Source organism: Lepus europaeus, chromosome 9 (assembly GCF_033115175.1).
Source record: "Lepus europaeus isolate LE1 chromosome 9, mLepTim1.pri, whole genome shotgun sequence".
Lineage (NCBI taxonomy): Eukaryota > Metazoa > Chordata > Mammalia > Lagomorpha > Leporidae > Lepus > Lepus europaeus.
This window is the reverse complement of record NC_084835.1, coordinates 28,739,048-28,757,208: the sequence shown is the minus strand read 5'-3', so window position 1 is coordinate 28,757,208 and position 18,161 is coordinate 28,739,048. Positions and strand designations below refer to the sequence as shown.

General features: G+C 44.6%; 1 protein-coding gene across 1 annotated transcript in view; it reads right to left on the bottom strand.

The window, feature by feature from the left end:
* Window positions 1-18,161, bottom strand: part of CACNA2D3 (calcium voltage-gated channel auxiliary subunit alpha2delta 3) — an 877,616-nt gene that overhangs the window by 48,926 nt on the left and 810,529 nt on the right. The window contains exons 32-35 of the mRNA XM_062200176.1: window positions 14,931-15,006; window positions 12,259-12,311; window positions 10,713-10,768; window positions 48-159 (exon numbers count right to left, since the gene is read on the bottom strand). Of these exons, the coding sequence (XP_062056160.1) occupies window positions 48-159; window positions 10,713-10,768; window positions 12,259-12,311; window positions 14,931-15,006 (297 nt within the window). The remainder of the gene's footprint in view (window positions 1-47; window positions 160-10,712; window positions 10,769-12,258; window positions 12,312-14,930; window positions 15,007-18,161) is intronic.

The following is an 18,161-nucleotide window of genomic DNA, read 5'->3' as shown; positions in this document are numbered from 1 at the left end:
AAAAGTGTGTGTGGGTGTGGAGGGGGTCATCTTGGGAGAGAGCTTACTTGGAGCAGTCTTCACAAGCAATGTTCCCTGTAGTCTCCTTGATGGTGCGCTCAGAGACAAACGCTGGATACTCAGTATCACAAGGTTCCATGGTCTGTTTCAATTTCTGGGCTGTTGGGATAAGGGGTGGAGAGAGGAAAAAAAAAAAGCTCAATATTGTGACTGGCAGCCCAGAGCAACTCCAAATGCAGTTCTGCTTCTGCTGCTCTGTGATTTTTCTAGGCACAGCATAATGCATTATTTTCTAATTAGTCAAGTGATTTCATCTGCCAAGGGAACTCTATAAGCTATAATTCCTCAAGCAGTTGTGTTGGCTTGATCAGCTATCATTTATGTATCACAAGCATTCGGCTTGCTGGGACAACATCAATCACCAGGTCTCTGACCTCAGGCTTTCTCAAACTTAGCAGCAACACATATGTATCTCTGAATAAATGTATAAAATATAACTTATGCCATATTATTTCGGGTGAGACAAAGGTCATGATACAATTGCATGGTTTTATTATGGAAAGAAAATTGAAATATGAAAATAGTAAAATATGTAATGTCTTTGAAGCACAGCCATGAACCAAATCCTGCTATTACAAAGTTCCATGTCTAATAACATACCCCATCAGTTTTAAAACACTAAATAACCTTGGTATGTGGATGAGCACATAGTAGGCACTTTGCAAGGCCTTGGTGGTTGGTTAAATTGTTTAAGTTATGTCCAGTAGGCAAGATAAAACAAATCTAAGTCTCAATTTTCTTACTTATAAAATGAGGAGAATAAAGTTTTTCTAACAGAGGTTGATGGCAGAAGTAAATGAAACAAACTGAGTGGCCAGTATGCTGCCAGGAACATGATGGGTGCTAATGTCAAATAATGATTACCTCTACCACCACCACCATCATCATCATCATCGCAACATGAATGACACTACCATTCTAATCAAGTCATTGTGACATTAAAATGATGACAATGTTGATAGTCACCATAGCATAAGTGGTTAAGGGTCAAGAATCTGAAGTGTAAAAGCTTGGAGAACAAATTCCTGCCCTGCTCCTTCTAGCTAACCCTCAGTAGCCTGATATGTAAAATGGGGATGCTAGTGGCACAGCTATTTTTCATGGAGGTCTCCTCATTAAAATTTTCCAGAACTACACTTAATACCCAAGCATTCTACAAAGTCTTCAGCTGGTGATACTATAAAACAACTATACAGGATGTACACTGATAACTCTACAGCTCAACAGCATGTCAACAAATTGAGGTGTGGGCAAAACCTCAAATTCTATTCCAAATACAACTGGCTGGATGCCAGCACCACGGGCAGGTTGTCTGTGATGCTGGGGGAACCAGGGGAGCTGACAGTGCAAAACTGCTGTTTGGTCACAACCAGATAACTTCTGGGTGATCAGAAAAATGTTCTACGCCTTTGTATAGTAACGTGACTGCTTCTTATATTCACATTTTCACTGAACTTTATTTATCCACTACACAGAAAGAAAGTAATTGGTTGGGGGCTTAGGGTTCCAAGCATCATTTTCTCTTTTGAAACAAAAGGAAATAGACTGTTAGCTTTTTAAGTTAGAATGCCATCTTTTTAGGAAGTGGCCACTGATGTCAAGGGGAGATGCCCCTACCAACCTAACAGGATTGTTTTGGGGAAATAAATGTACAGCTGTTAATACAATGAGACACACACATACACTTTCACACACAGCCTTCATGACATACTAGCTGTTACCAAGTGCTACCACCTCCATGCCCAAAGCTGGGCTAACTGTGTAGTTTCAAAGAGCAGAGATTCTGGGGGGGTTTGAGTCCTGCTGATGTTGTGTGACATCAGGTGAGTTTTTAAATGTCTACATCTTAAGGTACTCATCTGCAAAATGGAAATAACATGTTCACGTGGTTGTCTAAGAATCAGAGGAACGAATGCGTAGAAAGAAGCTGACACAGTGAGTGCTAATTATGTGTAGATTCTTACTACCCATCAGGACTCTCACTGCATACATTATTTCACTGAGTCCTCAGACTGTCGGGCTGAGCCACTAGCCTATGTTTAGAAAAGGCAAGCATTCTATGAGTCTGCTGTGTATCCCACTTCCCATGATGGATCGTTCTCTCCCTTTTTGATTCTATCAGTATTAGCAGACACTAGTCTTGTTTGTGTGATCCCTTTGACTCTTAGACCTATCAGTGTGGTCAATTGTGAACTGAAATTGATCACTTGGACTAGTGAGATGGCACTGGTGCATGCCACCTTGGTGGGATTGTATTGGAATCCCCTGGCACATTTCTAACTCCACCATTTGGGGCAAGTCTGATTGAGCATGTCCCAAATTGTACATATCCTCTCTCTCTTATTCCCACTCTTATATTTAACAGGGATCACTTTTCAGTTAAAATTTAAACACCTAAGAATAATTGTGTGTTAATTACAGAGTTCAACCAATAGTACTAGAACAAAAAAAATTCTAAAATGGGTAAAGTAAGGCACTCGGATATGGCTGAAGAGCCCATGAGAGTATTTTAGGCATGGAAAGCCAAGACATTCTGGGAGAAAAAAAAAAGAAGACCTAAATGAAAGATCTCTGCGAGTGAGATCCCAGTGGAAAGAATGGGCCATCAAAGAAGGAGGTACCTTTCTCTGAAGGGAGGAGAGAACTTCCACTTTGACTATGACCCTGTTGGAATCAGATCGAAGTCGGCAAACTCAAAAGGCTTCCATAGCCTTGGAAACTCATGACTAGAGCCTAGGGAGATTACTGATGCCATAAACAAGAGTGTCAAATTGTTAAGTCAACAATAGGAGTCACTGTGTACTTACTTCTCATGTGGGATCTGTCCTTAATGTGTTGTCCAATGTGAAGTAATGTTATAACTGGTACTGAAACAGTGTTTTACACTTTGTGTTTCTGCGTGGGTGCAAACTGATGAAATCTTTACTTAATATATACTAAATCGATCTTCTGTATATAAAGATAATTGAAAATGAATCTTAATGTGAATGGAATGGGAGAGGGAGTGGGAGATGGGGGGGGTTGTGAGTGGGAGGGAAATTATGGGGGGAGGAAGCCATTGTAATCCATAAACTGTACTTTGGAAATTTATATTTACTAAATAAAAAGAAAAGGAAAAAAAAAAAAAAAAAGAAAAGGCAAGCAGGTAGCTGTTTCCCTGGCTCCTGACTCCATGGACTGGTGCTTGTAGCTATTATTCCTCTAGAGGGTCAGGTCCCAGACATAGACCCTCTGTTGCAGGGCAATGGTAGCTCATCAGAAGGGTCATTATGTGCTTGCTGAATATACAAATAATTCGCCCAAATGGTATTTTCAAGCAAATCAATGGACAGAGAGAAAGTGAGACCCTTAGTCCCTCTGACAAGTTGCCTACATTCCAAACACAAGGGAGGAGCCTTTCCACGCCCACGCCCGACAGCAGCAGCACAGGAGGGCCCCTGGTGGGAATGCAATGCTCACCCCAGTTCTCTTCCTAGTCCCTCTTCAATGAGGATGATGTTTGTGTTCGACCACCTGTCTTCCATCTTATCTTTCCTTCCTTTGTCTGCTCTTCTTTTATTGCGGAAGACCAAACATAATACTTGTATTTGCTAGTATTTGGTAATGCTTTCGATTTTCATTGTTCTTATTTTTACAATGCATTTCTCTGTCTGGCAAGTGATTCTGATTTTTGATTTAGGAAGCTTCCTTTTTATAATTACAGTATTTGAATCTCAAAAAATCAGTTTAAATGAAATAAACATTAAGTACACAAAAGCATAAATTACAAGTGCCTACGGCACACACATGCAAATGGTATTAAAAACCCAACAAGTACAGCAACTAAATTTATCAAGAAATTGATATATGCCAGATGATGCCATGTATTAATTCACAGTAAAACATGACAAATATTAAATAATAAACTGTGGGGTATGAATAATTGGTATCTGTTTTGCTGAGAGTGGATGGAGCAGAGAGGACTGGAGTAAATTGCCCTAGTGCATCCAGTGAGTATGTGGCAGAGCCAATATCTGAACTTGGGCCATCTGGCTGCAGCACATATATGTTTATGTTCTGTGAAGTTTGGCAAATGGAAAAAAAAAAAAAGGAAGACGGGTCTTTGGGTCAGGCTGATAGGCTGCACACGTGATTTTTAAAAGCCTGATAATTGCAGCATCTCTAATTGTCTGGACCCAGTTAAAATGGACTGAGTCCAAAACTCTCAATGGTGAGACTCATCTGGCTCTGTTCCTCTCTGAAGATGAAATTCTTTCTGCTTTGACAACTGTGGGGCACCCATGCTGATGTAGGGAATGCACTGTTGAGTCTGTTTGCAGCGTGACTATGGACTGGCTGGAACCTGCTTCATCTGTTTCTGGGAAACACACAAATTATAGAAAACCATGGCCACTCCTAACCTGAAGAACAGGATTTACCACAAAGACCTTTCAGTGCCTACATGCTATGGAAGACAGATCTATCTGCCAGTCACTGCTGTTTCACCAATGGAATTGCAAGCCAATAACCAAGGTCGCCAGCAGTGGTTTTTTTTTTGTTTTTTGTTTTTTTGTTTGTTTGTTTGTTTTATTTTTGACAGGCAGAGTGGACAGTGAGAGAGAGAGAGACAGAGAGAAAGGTCTTCCTTTTTGCCATTGGTTCACCCTCCAATGGCCACTGTGGCCAGCATACCGCGCTGATCTGAAGGCAGGAGCCAGGTGCTTCTCCTGGTCTCCCACGGGTGCAGGGCCCAAGTACTTGGGCCATCCTCCACTGCCTTCCCGGGCCATAGCAGAGAGCTGGCCTGGAAGAGGGGCAACCGGGATAGAATCTGGCGCCCTGACCAGGACTAGAACCTGGAGTGCTGGCACCGCTAGGCGGAGGATTAGCCTATTGAGCCGCGGCGCCGGCAACCAGCAGTGTTTTAACTCTTAGACATGTAAACTCATTATCCTACAAAGGAATAGATATAAAAGGATCATAGAGCTCAGCTAGGGTGATTCCCCCTTTTCCCAAAAGGGAAAATTGAGGTTCAGAAAGACTACAAAGCCTGCCTTGGATCCTAGAGAAAGTGACTTGTTTCAATCATTTACTTAAAAAGCCAACCTCTACCTCCACCTTAATGGTCAGTACTTGAGAAGCACTTACTACATGGCCAGCATGGTGCAGGCCTCACGAATGGATGGGATCCTCACCACCACAGAGTGAGCAAGGTCTTGCTCTTGTCCCATTTTGCAGATGAACAAACAAAAGCGCAGAGAAACTGAAATGCTTGCCCGGAGTCACACTGGCAGAGTCCAGATGTGATTCCAGCAGCCACATCTCAGAGCCTGCACAGTTCATCATCACAGCTCCGTGCCTCCCATCCCAGAGAAGCTGAAGGTGCTGTGACCAGTCACTTGCTCACAATGCAGCACCCAAAGGAGCATCCGCGCAATCAAATTTAATTTTCCCTTAGCAACAAATGTCCTTGATGAGAATAGCTGACTTGAGTTCACAGTAATTATGTGCAGACAATTGGGACTGAATAGATCTGCCATTTGAAAAGCCTTTCTCTTCTTTTGTCTCCATGAATGCATCCCCATTCATGACTGGGTGCCAAGAAGCTCCATTCTCTTTGTGCAACTTCACCAAAATGATACCTTTGTGATCATCAAGCAGAAATGGGCTTCCACAGTCCCCTTCATTAAGGAAACAAAGCAGATAAACAGTGTAATTACAGATTCCATTTTTAGCTAAAACAGAGATGTATGTCTTAGTTTTGAGTCTTTATCTAAGCAGGGAATGGTGAGTTTAGAATGCAGAGAACTTGTGAGTCACTATCAGCAGGGTGCCTCAAACTTTTTCCTCCTTCCACTGGGTCTAGGATTTGTGGTTCTATAGAAGAATCCCAGTGGCAGCAGCCTGTGCGTGAGTTCATTCATCTCTGAGTTTCATCATCTATAAAACGGAAAAAGGTGCATTCATGCCCAGATGAGGGTTGCAGGAAGAATGGGACAATTCTTGTCAAGCAACCAGCTCCACGTTCCAGAGGCTCCAGGAGTGGCAGGTGCAGCTCTCACATTGTCCCGCTGAGGTGGGGGGTACTGGCTTAGGTCCGAGTCCAACATCTGTTAGCTGTCTGACTTAGGAACTTCTGAGAGGTCTGGGGACAAACTCCAGCAGCATCCGAGATTTGCAGATCATCTGTACGGTAGCTCCCTGGATGGGACAAGGTGCAGCAGTCCACATCCCACGTTCCATGGGTATGACGACTTGACGAGGCCTCGCTACTGCCTGGAGGAGGAAGCAGTCATGATTCCGAAGTGAAGTGAGATGACTTGGGGAAGTTAACTCCAAAAGGTCTTTTTAAAAAAGCTTCCGGAGATAGCAGAGAACGAAATGTTGACATTCTAACATGTTGGTTGACATAGCTAACATGTTGGTCCACCTGGGGACCAGTGGAAGATGTGAGATTTTAGTAAGGGAAGCCTCACCTTCATCCATGTCTCTCAATTTCAGGAGCACAGACATCACATCCTCCTGCCTTACCATCTGCTCTGCCCTTTACCCTGTCTTCTAGGCCATGGCTTCTCAACAATGCCACTACTGGCACTGAGTCAGGTAATTCTTTATTGTGCAGTTGGCCTGTGGTTGCAGGATGTTTAGTACCATCTCGGCCTCTATCCACCCCATTCCAGTACCTCCTCTCTCCCAGCTTGTGAAAACCAAAACCTGACATTGCAGTGACCCTTGGGGGGACAATTCACCTGCTCTGACCCTAGTTGAATACCACCAGTCTAGGCAAAGATCATGGTGACTCTCAGAAATTCAAAACCAGCTGTTAATTATGCAGGACCCTAACAAGAGGGTGGGTGGATGTCCATGGTGGCTGGTCATGGGGAGAGAAAATGGGTGAAGGCAAGAATGGGGGAAGAGACTGGCACAGAGAAGAGAGGCGTCTGCATCCAGTGGAAGAGGAACGCCAGAAAGCAAGTCACAGTAGATGACCAGGCTGCTACCCTGGGCTCTGAGTGTATGCCCCAGAAACAGTCAGGCATCTGGGTCAAAATCCACCTGCCCCAAATGTGAGCACCCTGGGCTCTGAGCGTATGCCCCAGAAATAGCCAGACATCCGGGTCAAAATCCACCTGCCCTGAATGCCCACCACGTGTGAGTCCTTGCATGCATGCTTTGCCCGTGTTGTTTAATTCATGTCTCATAGCCACATTATGTCTGTTGTTAGTGCTCTTGACAAATGAGAAAACCAAAACCCTGCTCTCAGGGTGACCAAGTGACTTGTCCAGGACCTCCAGCTGGCCAGAGGCAGAGGAAGGCTGCCTGACATCAGGGGTACTTATCACCAGGCTCAACAGCCATTCTGCCCTCTGCAAGCTCACAGCCTGATTAGCAGGAAGTGGGGATTTGTCCCCAGGCTGCTGGTGTTAGAGAAAGCAGCCATTTAACCCAATGGCAACCCGTCCTCTTAGTCTCTATTGATCACCTTTCTTCTTTGCTTTCCATCTGATTTTCTCCCATCCCATTAATAAAATTGCAGAAAAGCTAATCAAATAAGAGAAGTAACTATAAAAAGACCAACCAGGCCGGCGCCGTGGCTCAACAGGCTAATCCTCCGCCTTGCGGCGCCGGCACACCGGGTTCTAGTCCCGGTCGGGGCACCGATCCTGTCCCGGTTGCCCCTCTTCCAGGCCAGCTCTCTGCTGTGGCCAGGGAGTGCAGTGGAGGATGGCCCAAGTGTTTGGGCTCTGCACCCCATGGGAGACCAGGATAAGCACCTGGCTCCTGCCATCGGAACAGCGCGGTGCGCCGGCCGCAGCGCGCTACCGCGGCGGCCATTGGAGGGTGAACCAACGGCAAAAGGAAGACCTTTCTCTCTGTCTCTCTCTCTCTCACTGTCCACTCTGCCTGTCAAAAAAAAAAAAAAAAAAAAAAAAAAAAAAACCAACCAGCACCCTAATTTAGTGGATTCTTTTCTTATTTCCTTTTTAAACAAAAAAGTTCATTTATCAACAAAAGCAGCAGGCTCTATAGATAAAGCTCCTTTAGGGGACACAATGGCCTTCTTTTCCTTACTCATCTATATTATGCTCTCCATCTATTCATCTCCATTTGCCTTCTGATTGCTTAACACTGTTTAACCTCATGGTCTCCTTCCCCCCACACTGGATGTCTTTTTGGTGTGTATACATTTTTCTAAGTCAGATTTTGTTTTGCTGTATTTTTTTTAATCTTGTAAGCATTTTTTATTTAAGAATTTTTCAGAACCAGAGTGTTATTCTTGAGACCTTCCATGAATGTGTTCTGGCTTATTTTAAAATATTCTTATTGGTGCACATTTCAAGAGTTACCAGTGTTGGCAATCCTAAGTTATGTGCATCTCCTGGTGATGATCAACCTGTTATAGAAACTTTTGTTTCCATCTCACTTGATCTGCTTTAGGCTAAATTTCCAGAAGTGGAATCACAGACATGCACTGCCAATCAGAAAAGGTAAGAAAACAACTAGGGAGGGGGTAAGGATTGGGCATAAGCCCTGGAGTCAGCAGGACAATGTGTGTGTGTGGATGAAAGCCCAGCACAGGGATCCTGCTCCACTGCGGTGTCAGTGTCCCAGGGCTGAGCCAAGCCTGGGCACAGGGGCACCATCGTCAGAGGCCACTCTCTGCAGGCATGAGCACGTCATACGTAGAAATCAGAGTGTTCCTGGATCTGGACAAACTGGGTCAGTCTGTAAGTTAGAAACCCATGCCTGCTACAAGAACGATTTGTTAGGGTATGTAATACGCAAAGATGAACCATTTTATCCCTACAGGAGAGCTACAAAATCAGTGGCATTGTTGCAGTCCCTGTGGGCTGGGTGGACAATGTTCTCAAAGCTGGCATGATGATAACCTTTGCTTGGGTCAAGGTTGTGGCTGCAGTGAAGTCTGTTAAACCGCAGAGTGAAGCCTTGAGTGAAGCTCTTCCAGGGACAACACGGGCTTCGATGTCAAGAACGAGCCTGTCAAAGCCGTTTGTCTGTCGCTGATGATAGCAAAAGCAGCCCACCTAAGGAAGAAGCCAGCGTCACGGCTCAGGTGCTTATGCTGAACCAGCCAATCGAAATCAATGCTGGCTCTGCCCCAGCACCGGCTCAGCACAGAGCGCACGGTACAGGCAGGTCTGCTGACCTGGAGGGAAACACTGATCATCCTTCTGGCAGGAATCTCAAAGACGGTGTTCAATTCTTGAAATTTGGTGGATACTGACATTGTTGACAAGGTTCCTGGAAAGTCCACATGGGCCCAGCGCTCCTCCTCTGGGTCACGGCTGTTCCAGTTAAGAGATAGACCGTTGCGTGGATGGGATCCAAGCAGTTGACAAGAAGCCTGCTGGAGCTGGCAAAGTCCCCAAGTCAGCCCAGAAAACTCAGAAGGCTGGATGAATATCATCCTGAACACCTGCCACCCAGTCTTAGCCACTGGTGGAGGATTCGTCACAGAACATTTATCGGAGTTGGACATTTATGTTTAACAGTGAAAAGCAGTTAATGATACCAATGTAGCATACACAGTAGAAGGAAGGGAAAATTTTGTGGACTACCTGCTACTGTTGTTGTTTTTGCTGTTGTGTGTGTATGACAGTTCTCTGTTATTAGCTCTGCCAATCAACAATTCTCAACTGAAACAACTTAACAAAAAATCTGTCGAGTATTCCGAGTCCCATGAATAAAAAGTTTAATGAGAGAAAAAATTTAAGTTTATATGTTTTCTCCACTGCGGCCCATGGCTATAAAGAATCGTTTTTTTCAAAGACAGATGATGAAAAGTAAGAAGCATAATGGCAGTCCCTGACAACACAGGTGGAAAAAAAGATCACACATGAATGTATCGAGGAAAGAAAGAACACAGTGTAGCTGACAAACAGCAGGTGGCTGAGCGGCTGTGACCACAGTGCTGGGAAAGAATGCTCACTAAGGAGGGCCAGCTTGGTAGGCACTCGCTGTCACTGTCAAGGTCAATGTCATCATCACCATTGTCATGGACTAATCAAAGCTATCAGTGAGGGACTGTTATGTTCCCATCACTGTGATCAGCATATAATAAAATTTACCTTACCACTGAATACACACACACACACACACACACTTTCCTCCCTTATGTTTAAGGAGACCTTCAGCCTTGGAAGTATCAGCTAATCTTCAAGAGGCCAACCTCTGAGCCAGGCCTCAAACTCCCTACTGATCTAACTCTACAATGCAAGCCTCTAAACGGCTCCACCAATGGCTCTTCAATTCCTCCAAGGCTTCTGAGCAGGGGAGAGTAACACGATCACATTTGCAGAGGTGCTCTCCGTCTGTTCAGCCTGAAACGCAGGCCCTGGTCTGTCTCAGATGCTAGCATCGTCCACAAGCTGCCTGGAGAACACCCCTGAGAAGTGTGTGACTTCAGAGCCCTGGCTCACGAAACAGCTCACAGTGCACAATCAACACAGGGCGGCCGAGGCCTGTGGAATTCTGTGTCAGACTGGACGGCCCATTGCTTAGCACAAAGGATGGCTGTTTGCTGGCAGAACTGGAAAATCGTCACTTCATCCGTGGAAGTTTTACACCAGCCAGCACATCCCTGATGAAAAGCACCCAGTGAACCCAGGGATCATCGCTCTGACCAGGAGACAGAAGCCAGGGCTGCTTACCTGTAGCTGTCAGGTCAGAGTGCCACCAGCTGCAGAGGTTGAATTCCACCAAGAACCTAAACAGAGAGCCCAGTGTTACTTGCCCTGAACACAACAGTGACATCCCGTGCTACCTAACATTATTCACCTTTGGAAGAACAACCTCGCAACCTGGAGACATCCACACACCTTGCTGGGTTACCACTGAATTTTCACCAGGTTTTCTATGACTTGTGAGGAGCTTTTATCGCCAACACCACCCAATCCCAGGAATCTGACTTCCAGAGACTTGATGACTCCTGGTTAGGAAATTCCTGGCTGGAAAGCTGGAGAAAGATCTCCAGTTACTAGCCACTCACTATTCACTCAGTACCATCTAGCTTGAGCCCACAGAAAAGAGCTAACTTCCAAAAGGGCTGCTTCTGCTTTGGGTCAGAAATACAAACAGAATATGCTCCTCCACTTGGACTGCAGTCTGCAGGGAAAAATTAGGCTTTGAAATTTTATTCAACAACTCAAGCTTATTTAAGCCATGTGTGTATGCTGGGAGAGAGAGGGACAAACTTCTCTTTATGAAATTAAGCCACAATACAAATTATTAAAAATCAGTATTTCTTAATTGCCTGTAAAGAATACAGAAATAATCTAAGTCATCCTCCAAATGAATGGAGATGGGCTGAAATCCAGTCATTTATTCCTTGGGGTCTGGCTACTATCCCTACTAGGTTTCTTACAATAAAAATCCGGCTGTTTGCTATTCATCTATTTTCTCTTATGAGTGAGAACTTACTCTCTACTTGAATATACAAATGTTGTTCAATTAACACAGCCCACATGAAAGCAATGAAGAAGACAATGTCTATACGCCAAATGGCAAGAAGTCTCTGCCCTGAGCCCACAGAGTTGTAACCTTGGCAGAGAAAATGAGAATGAGAGGGGCTGGTAGATCGCAAATGATGTGGTTGACACGCCTGTCCAGCAAAGCCTTCCCTCTTGTGGGACACTATTTCTATAACGTGTCCAGTATCTGGTCTGCAAGTCAAGTCTTTCATCTTCATGTAACTTCAGATCTGCCCTAAGTCGCAGATGCATCCAGCGTCCTCTGAACAGGACTGCAATGTGACAGGGCAAACAATGACATCACACCTGAGGGAAGCTCGCATCCCAGCTGACACCCCAACTCTTGCACACACAGTGACATCCGAAGCAGCACAGTGGGCAGCCACGGTAGTTTGTTCTTCTGCCCACAGCCCACCCAGGCTGCATTTAAAAACAGCCAGACATCCATGTTAAATTTAACAGTAACCACAATAAATAAATTTGGTTTGTGTATTGCAAGCTGTGAGTCTGCTAAACAATGACATAAGGGCATAAGGAGCGACCAAGAAGAACTTAATGAAAGATAATTATTTTTGCTTCAATGTTTAGTATTTCGAGATGTTCAATGGGATTATCTCCAAGTATTAGGAACGTAATGGTTATCGAATGCATATCACAAATCTCAGTTCACTCTACAACACAGAAAGGAAAACAGTACTTTTCAAAACGTGCAGCAAGTTGTACTTACAAGACAAGTTCCGTCATTATCCATTTTACTGCAGAGAGGAAGGCGTTATAAGGCTGAAAAGAAGCAGTCAATTCATTAAAAACAAAGTATCACACACCAAGGTAGCAGTTTAACTTAAGGCTTTCCATAAAGACAATGTTATTCTTCTACAGAGACTGTTATCATGTTTTTAAAAAACAGCCAGACTCAGCTAAAGGAAGAAAATGGTTGGATACTGTATCCCAAAACTAACATGGGAAAACTTTGAACTCCCCTGTAGTGAGATGTGATTTACAAGTAAAATAAACATGATCTAATACAAGGGTTATCACTGGAAGGAAAAAGGAAGTTCAGCAAACGATGCTTAAAGCTTTACCCCCTGGGGGCTAATATTTTGAAGCCTAATACTGAGGGGCTGGAATCATATAACTAATTTCACATGGTGATTCACCAGGCTGCCTCTTGGAAAGGTGATTCCCTGCTCTGCATCACCGCGTGTCGTTCATTGAAAGAAGCAAGAATTGCATACACTTGGTTTTAATGCCTTCCATGAATTATGTAGGATTTAAGCTGCCTTTTCTCACACTAATGTATTTGGCCTTGGAAAAAAAAAATGATAACCATATAAACACGCAATCTTATCCTTGCAGAAAATCCCCTTCACTCATAAAAGAAGGCATTGACAGCCTAATCTTTATTTCAGAATATTTTAATTAAAAAAAGCAGTTGGGTTGTTTACTCTGTGATATTTCCTATGTGGATAATTCAATTTCCTGAATTCTGGAAAATACCAAACCTCCCCCTCAGCTGGCTGTTTGTACCCAGGTATGCCAGATATGTGAGTGGTGGGTGGATTTGGGAGACAGGCAGTAACACTGGCAAAGCCTGGCTCATGTGTTGGGTCCAGAAAAATCTCAGAACCTTTTGTGGTTGCCTTTAGGTATCAAAGAACTGAAAGGCATGCCAGATCCTGGCTTCTGAAGCCATGGCTGTTAATCCTACCTACTAAGCATTTTCATCCTAAGAACTAGAACTGGGAATAGGGGAATTATGCAGTTTTAAATAAAACAAGTACAAATTTATGCACCTGCAACCATTCTTGAAACTTTTCTACTTCAGGCCAGAAATTCAATGAGCACAACAAACATCTACTGGGGTTATTCCTTGCCCACCCAGATTTCAGACTTGCTCTGATTTGACTATGAGCATCACCCTGACTCCCTGAATCAGAGGGCTGTGGGACCCCAGGTATAGAGGCAGATAAGGGTGTGAAACATTAACTGTTTTCTAAAACCAAAGGAAACTTTGCAGTCCTATAGCTTTGCTGTCACACATGGTGGTTTGAAAAAGACTGGGTTATCAGGCCATGGGACAGTTCTGAGGCTTTGTGACTGCTGGGATGGATGGTGTTGGCCAGAGAGATGATGAATAAGGGATTAAGCAAACAGCAGCAGCTCACCCTGAGGCCAGGGGAAGAGGCACCCAAGCATTTCATGCCAGACAGTGGCTCAATATAGGAGCAAACAGAGGGATTATGTAAATATGGGATTAAAAATTTAAATGCATATTATCTCTCAAAAGAATAAAGCCATTGAGCCTTTAAACCTGATGATAAAAACATATCTTGGGGAAATTTTAAATCTGGAAATATCCATGCTAAGGTTAGGGGGTGAGTTCCAAGGGGAAAAAGCAATATTTTTCAAAATTCTCAAGTCTTACTTGCCTTTTAGAAATTTTCCAGCTCTGAATTTTTTCTTGTCCCTTCAGTGTAGGAAAATTGTGTTAAATACTTAGTTTTTAAGTAATCCTCTTGTAAGATCTTACATCACCAAATGAGAAGGTGTAAGTATTTTAAAACCGAAATATCTTTCGAATGATGGGTTCCTATCCAAACTTTGGGTTAATTTTTGCTATTTACAAAATGCTAACATTTTAAGGGTTATATGAGTGGGCTTCAAAAAGTTCTTGGAAAATGGAATCCAAGGATTGGTTTATTTCGTTGCAAAACAATTTTGAAATCCATGCATAGATTTCCCTTGAGTTTTTGGAAGTCCTCTTGTATTTCTACACATATCTGAGACTATATAGAAGTATCATTTTTTTGGTCATTTTTTTTTCTGTGTTTTAGGTAATTGGTGCCCAAATTTACATTGTTTGCACATTGTAAGTTACATTTTTTAACTGGGAGTTAATTTTAAGAGTTTCTGGCAATGTGAAGGCCAGTTTCTGATGATAAAATAGTTGTGCTGATTGATCCTCAAGGGTGACATCATCCACACTATCAGCTCCAGGGAAAACGGTGCTAAAATTCAACAGTATGATCCAAGGAAAGCATCTATGATCAACATGGAGATTCATTAGTTCATGGGCCAGGAGCTCAACTACAAAGCAAAAGCAAGACTTCTGTTGAACACAACCCAATTCTGTTTGCTATGAAGATGAGAGTATTGACCAAACTCCCTTTTGGGTTCCATCCAAACGGACCTGGTGCCTCAATGCATACAATCCTTTAAGTCTATTTTTCATTTCTGTAATCACTGGGTTTGGCTATAAATAGAAGCATGTTTATCAACACATAAACATCCATGGCTTCCGAAAAAATGCATTTGCCTAGCCACAGAGGGAGCACTGCTCACAAGGAGATCAAGACAAAGATGGCTGACTGCCTTTCTGCACGGCAGAATTGTACTCACATCCAGGAGACCACGGGCGCCATCACTGCTCTCCTTGTTGGCTCTGCACATGGCTTGGTAGTCATACAGGGTGATCCTGTAGGAATGAACAGACAGGAGCTGTACAAAATGAGGAGACACGGGGACAAGACAACGCTGGGGACCAGTGAGGTGAGTCACTGTTGTCAGGTGCAACAGTGACAAGTACAATGCAGACCCAACAAGGTGTGACAAACAAGGAACCTGGCAAAACAAGTATTGGGGAGACCCGTCATGTCATCTCTGGGAACCTGAAGAACACAGATGAGAAACCCCCTAACTTGGTAGAACCATTGTTTGAATCTGAACAAGGGTGTTTTGCCTGGACCAAGATACTCCAAAGGGAATTTGGTTTTCTGAACTGGATTCCTTGCTGGAGTCTACTTGACTATGTCTCTGAACACTAAGGAGAGCTGAGAAGCATCACTTTGGGTTTAGAAAAGGCAGGATTCTCTTTCTCAAGCACTAGGAAACAAACCTGAACCGTAACAACCCCAGGAAGTGGACAGATAGCAATCCCTAGCCTCTACCACCATCTCCAAAATGATGAGCATATGCTTAGTTTTGAAAACAGCACAGGTTATCAAACAAGAATAGTATCTTTTTTCTCCTCTGGTGATAAAAGTGTAGTTCTCCTCTCAGCCATGGCATTCAGTCAGTTGCAAAAATGTTTTCCTTTGTATCACTCAAGAAGTTTTAGTACCCATTTATGAAAGAATGGTGGAGAGCCATTTCTGGGAGTGTTCGCCCTATTCCATACCTGAAGCTTTAGCTGAACGAGACCTTCATTCCCACCCTGCCCTTCAGCATCCACTCCCGCCATTCTTGGAGGCCCAAAGGACAAGACAACCAAGGTGCACCCTGAGCCGCCTAACAGCTGCCAGACATGAATGTGAATACTTTAATATGAGCACTTCTAAGTGACTTGATAGAATTCGCCCCACAGAAACTCCTTTCTAGAACAGTACAATGTGTCATGTTGAGCATCCAAAATGCTGTGCACAGAGCACTACAAGGAAAGCTCCATGCAGCAGGCCTGCTTCACACATACCCCTGGTACCTGCTATGGCACACAGCATGGACATGGCATTTAGATTTGAAAGGAGCTAAGGGAACACTAAGACCAAAGGGCCCAATGGTAAATGGGATGTGGAGCTCCCCTTAGCTGGACAATGAATTAGACACATAACAGATTCTTGGCTGCCAAGCAGAAAACTGGTCACACTTGATCAGATCAAAAGGAAACCAGGCCCTGACCACTAGCAAAGACCAAGAGACCCCTAGGGGACACCAGTAGCCATATAATCTTCTAGCCTGTCCTTGAAGCCTCTCCCTCAGAACAGTTCTTCGGCACTGTCCTCTGGCTATTTCCTTTGAGAGATGCTAGTTATGGAAACAAAAACGAAGGTCCCAACAGTCAGCCAAGACAGTGTAGGCTTCACACAAACCTCTCACAGGAACCTCCATCAATGACACAGCCCCGATACTGGCCCAGTTACCGGGATCTGCCTTATAGTGACTGCAGATCACGGTGGACCAGTCTGACTGGTTGCTAACATGACACTGTCTCTTCTCTTGCCCAGGAGATTTCCACAGGTGCCCCCTGCAAGGGCTGGCTGGGACTGGGTAAGTATCCACTGTGATTTACCCTACTCCTACTGCCCAGCTCTGGCTTCACAGCTCAGCTCTGCAGCCAGAGCCGGGTGGGAGGCAGCAGCGGGTTGAAAGCAAAGAGCATGTGTTTGGAGGGAGGGGGGTCTTGGTTTTAAAAGTTGGCTCAGGAAGCGATCTGAGCACATGCTTATCTTCTTCAGAGGCTTCATTTCTCACTTGCAGCCTGACTCCCAGAGACGTCTTGCGGTTTCAGTACCAGCTGCACAGGACATGGACTGTGCGATGGAGGGTGCCAGCCTCGTCCAGAACCTTCCAACAGAAAGTCTGATTGCACTCTGGGTTAGTTCTGGGGTTCTCAGAGCTACACTGTTGGCAAAGGCCCAGGGAACTGCAGTGGGACATAATGACACAAGCACCTACTTTGAAATCTGTAACCTGAGCTAAATCCTCACTCACCCACTTAGAACAATGTTGAGACCTTATTTTTACCCTCTTGATGCCTCCGTTTCCTGTCTCTAATGTGGTGAGAATAATGGCTCCTATAGGGTGGTGGTGAGGATTAAAGGAGGTTACTGATATATTGCAGTTAGCACAGTACCTGGCACAGAGGAAGCAGTCAACAGAAGGCAGAGCTGCAGCTGCTGTTATAATCATTAGTATGTTTTTCATTGCCATTGTTAATTAATGTAATGGTGTTTACTGCAATGGGAATCGACCCAGCTGGCTGGTGGACAGACAAGCCTCCTGGTTTTCTTAGCTCATTGGCACACACACACGCAGTAAAATCCACACTTGTTACTACAGAACAGGGCACCCTAAGAGCCATGCTGGGGTTATCAAACGATGACGCAGGAATTTTTGTCCATGCATTTCTTCACAGAGGCCCAGCACGACAGCTGACGTCTCCTGAACTCTATCTAGCAACCATTAGCAAGACACTCTCCCATAGCACATCAACACATGATAGATTCTAACCACCCCCATTTTCTCACAGGCACAAACTCAACCTCAGCCAGCCCAACACTGCACTCAAAGACACACAGCTAACCAGTGGTGGAGGCTGAATTAGCTGGGGGCCAATCTGGATCCTTCTCAATCTGCTTTCTTTTTTGTTTTTATTATTATTATGTTATTTTAACAGGCAGAGTGGACAGGGGGAGAGAGAGAGACAGAGAGAAAGGTCTTCCTTTGCCGTTGGTTCACCCTCCAATGGCCACCATGGCCGGCGTGCTGCGGCCGGCGCACCACGCTGATCCGAAGCCAGGAGCCAGGTGCTTCTGCTGGTCTCCCATGAGGTGCAGGGCCCAAGCACGTGGGCCATCCTCCTCTGCACTCCTGGGCCACAGCAGAGAGCTGGCCTGGAAGAGGGACAACCGGGACAGAATCCGGCACCCTGACCGGGACTAGAACCCGGGGTGCCGGCGCCGCAAGGCAGAGGATTAGCCTATTGAGCCATGGCACCGGCCCTCACCCTGCTTTCTGCTCAGAGGTAGGCTCCAACAGATTCTGGGACATGCTTGCAATTGCAGCATCTGCGCCCCATCCAAGAAGGTTCTTACTGAAATATCATAGGAAACACTGCCCAAGATAAGGTCTCAT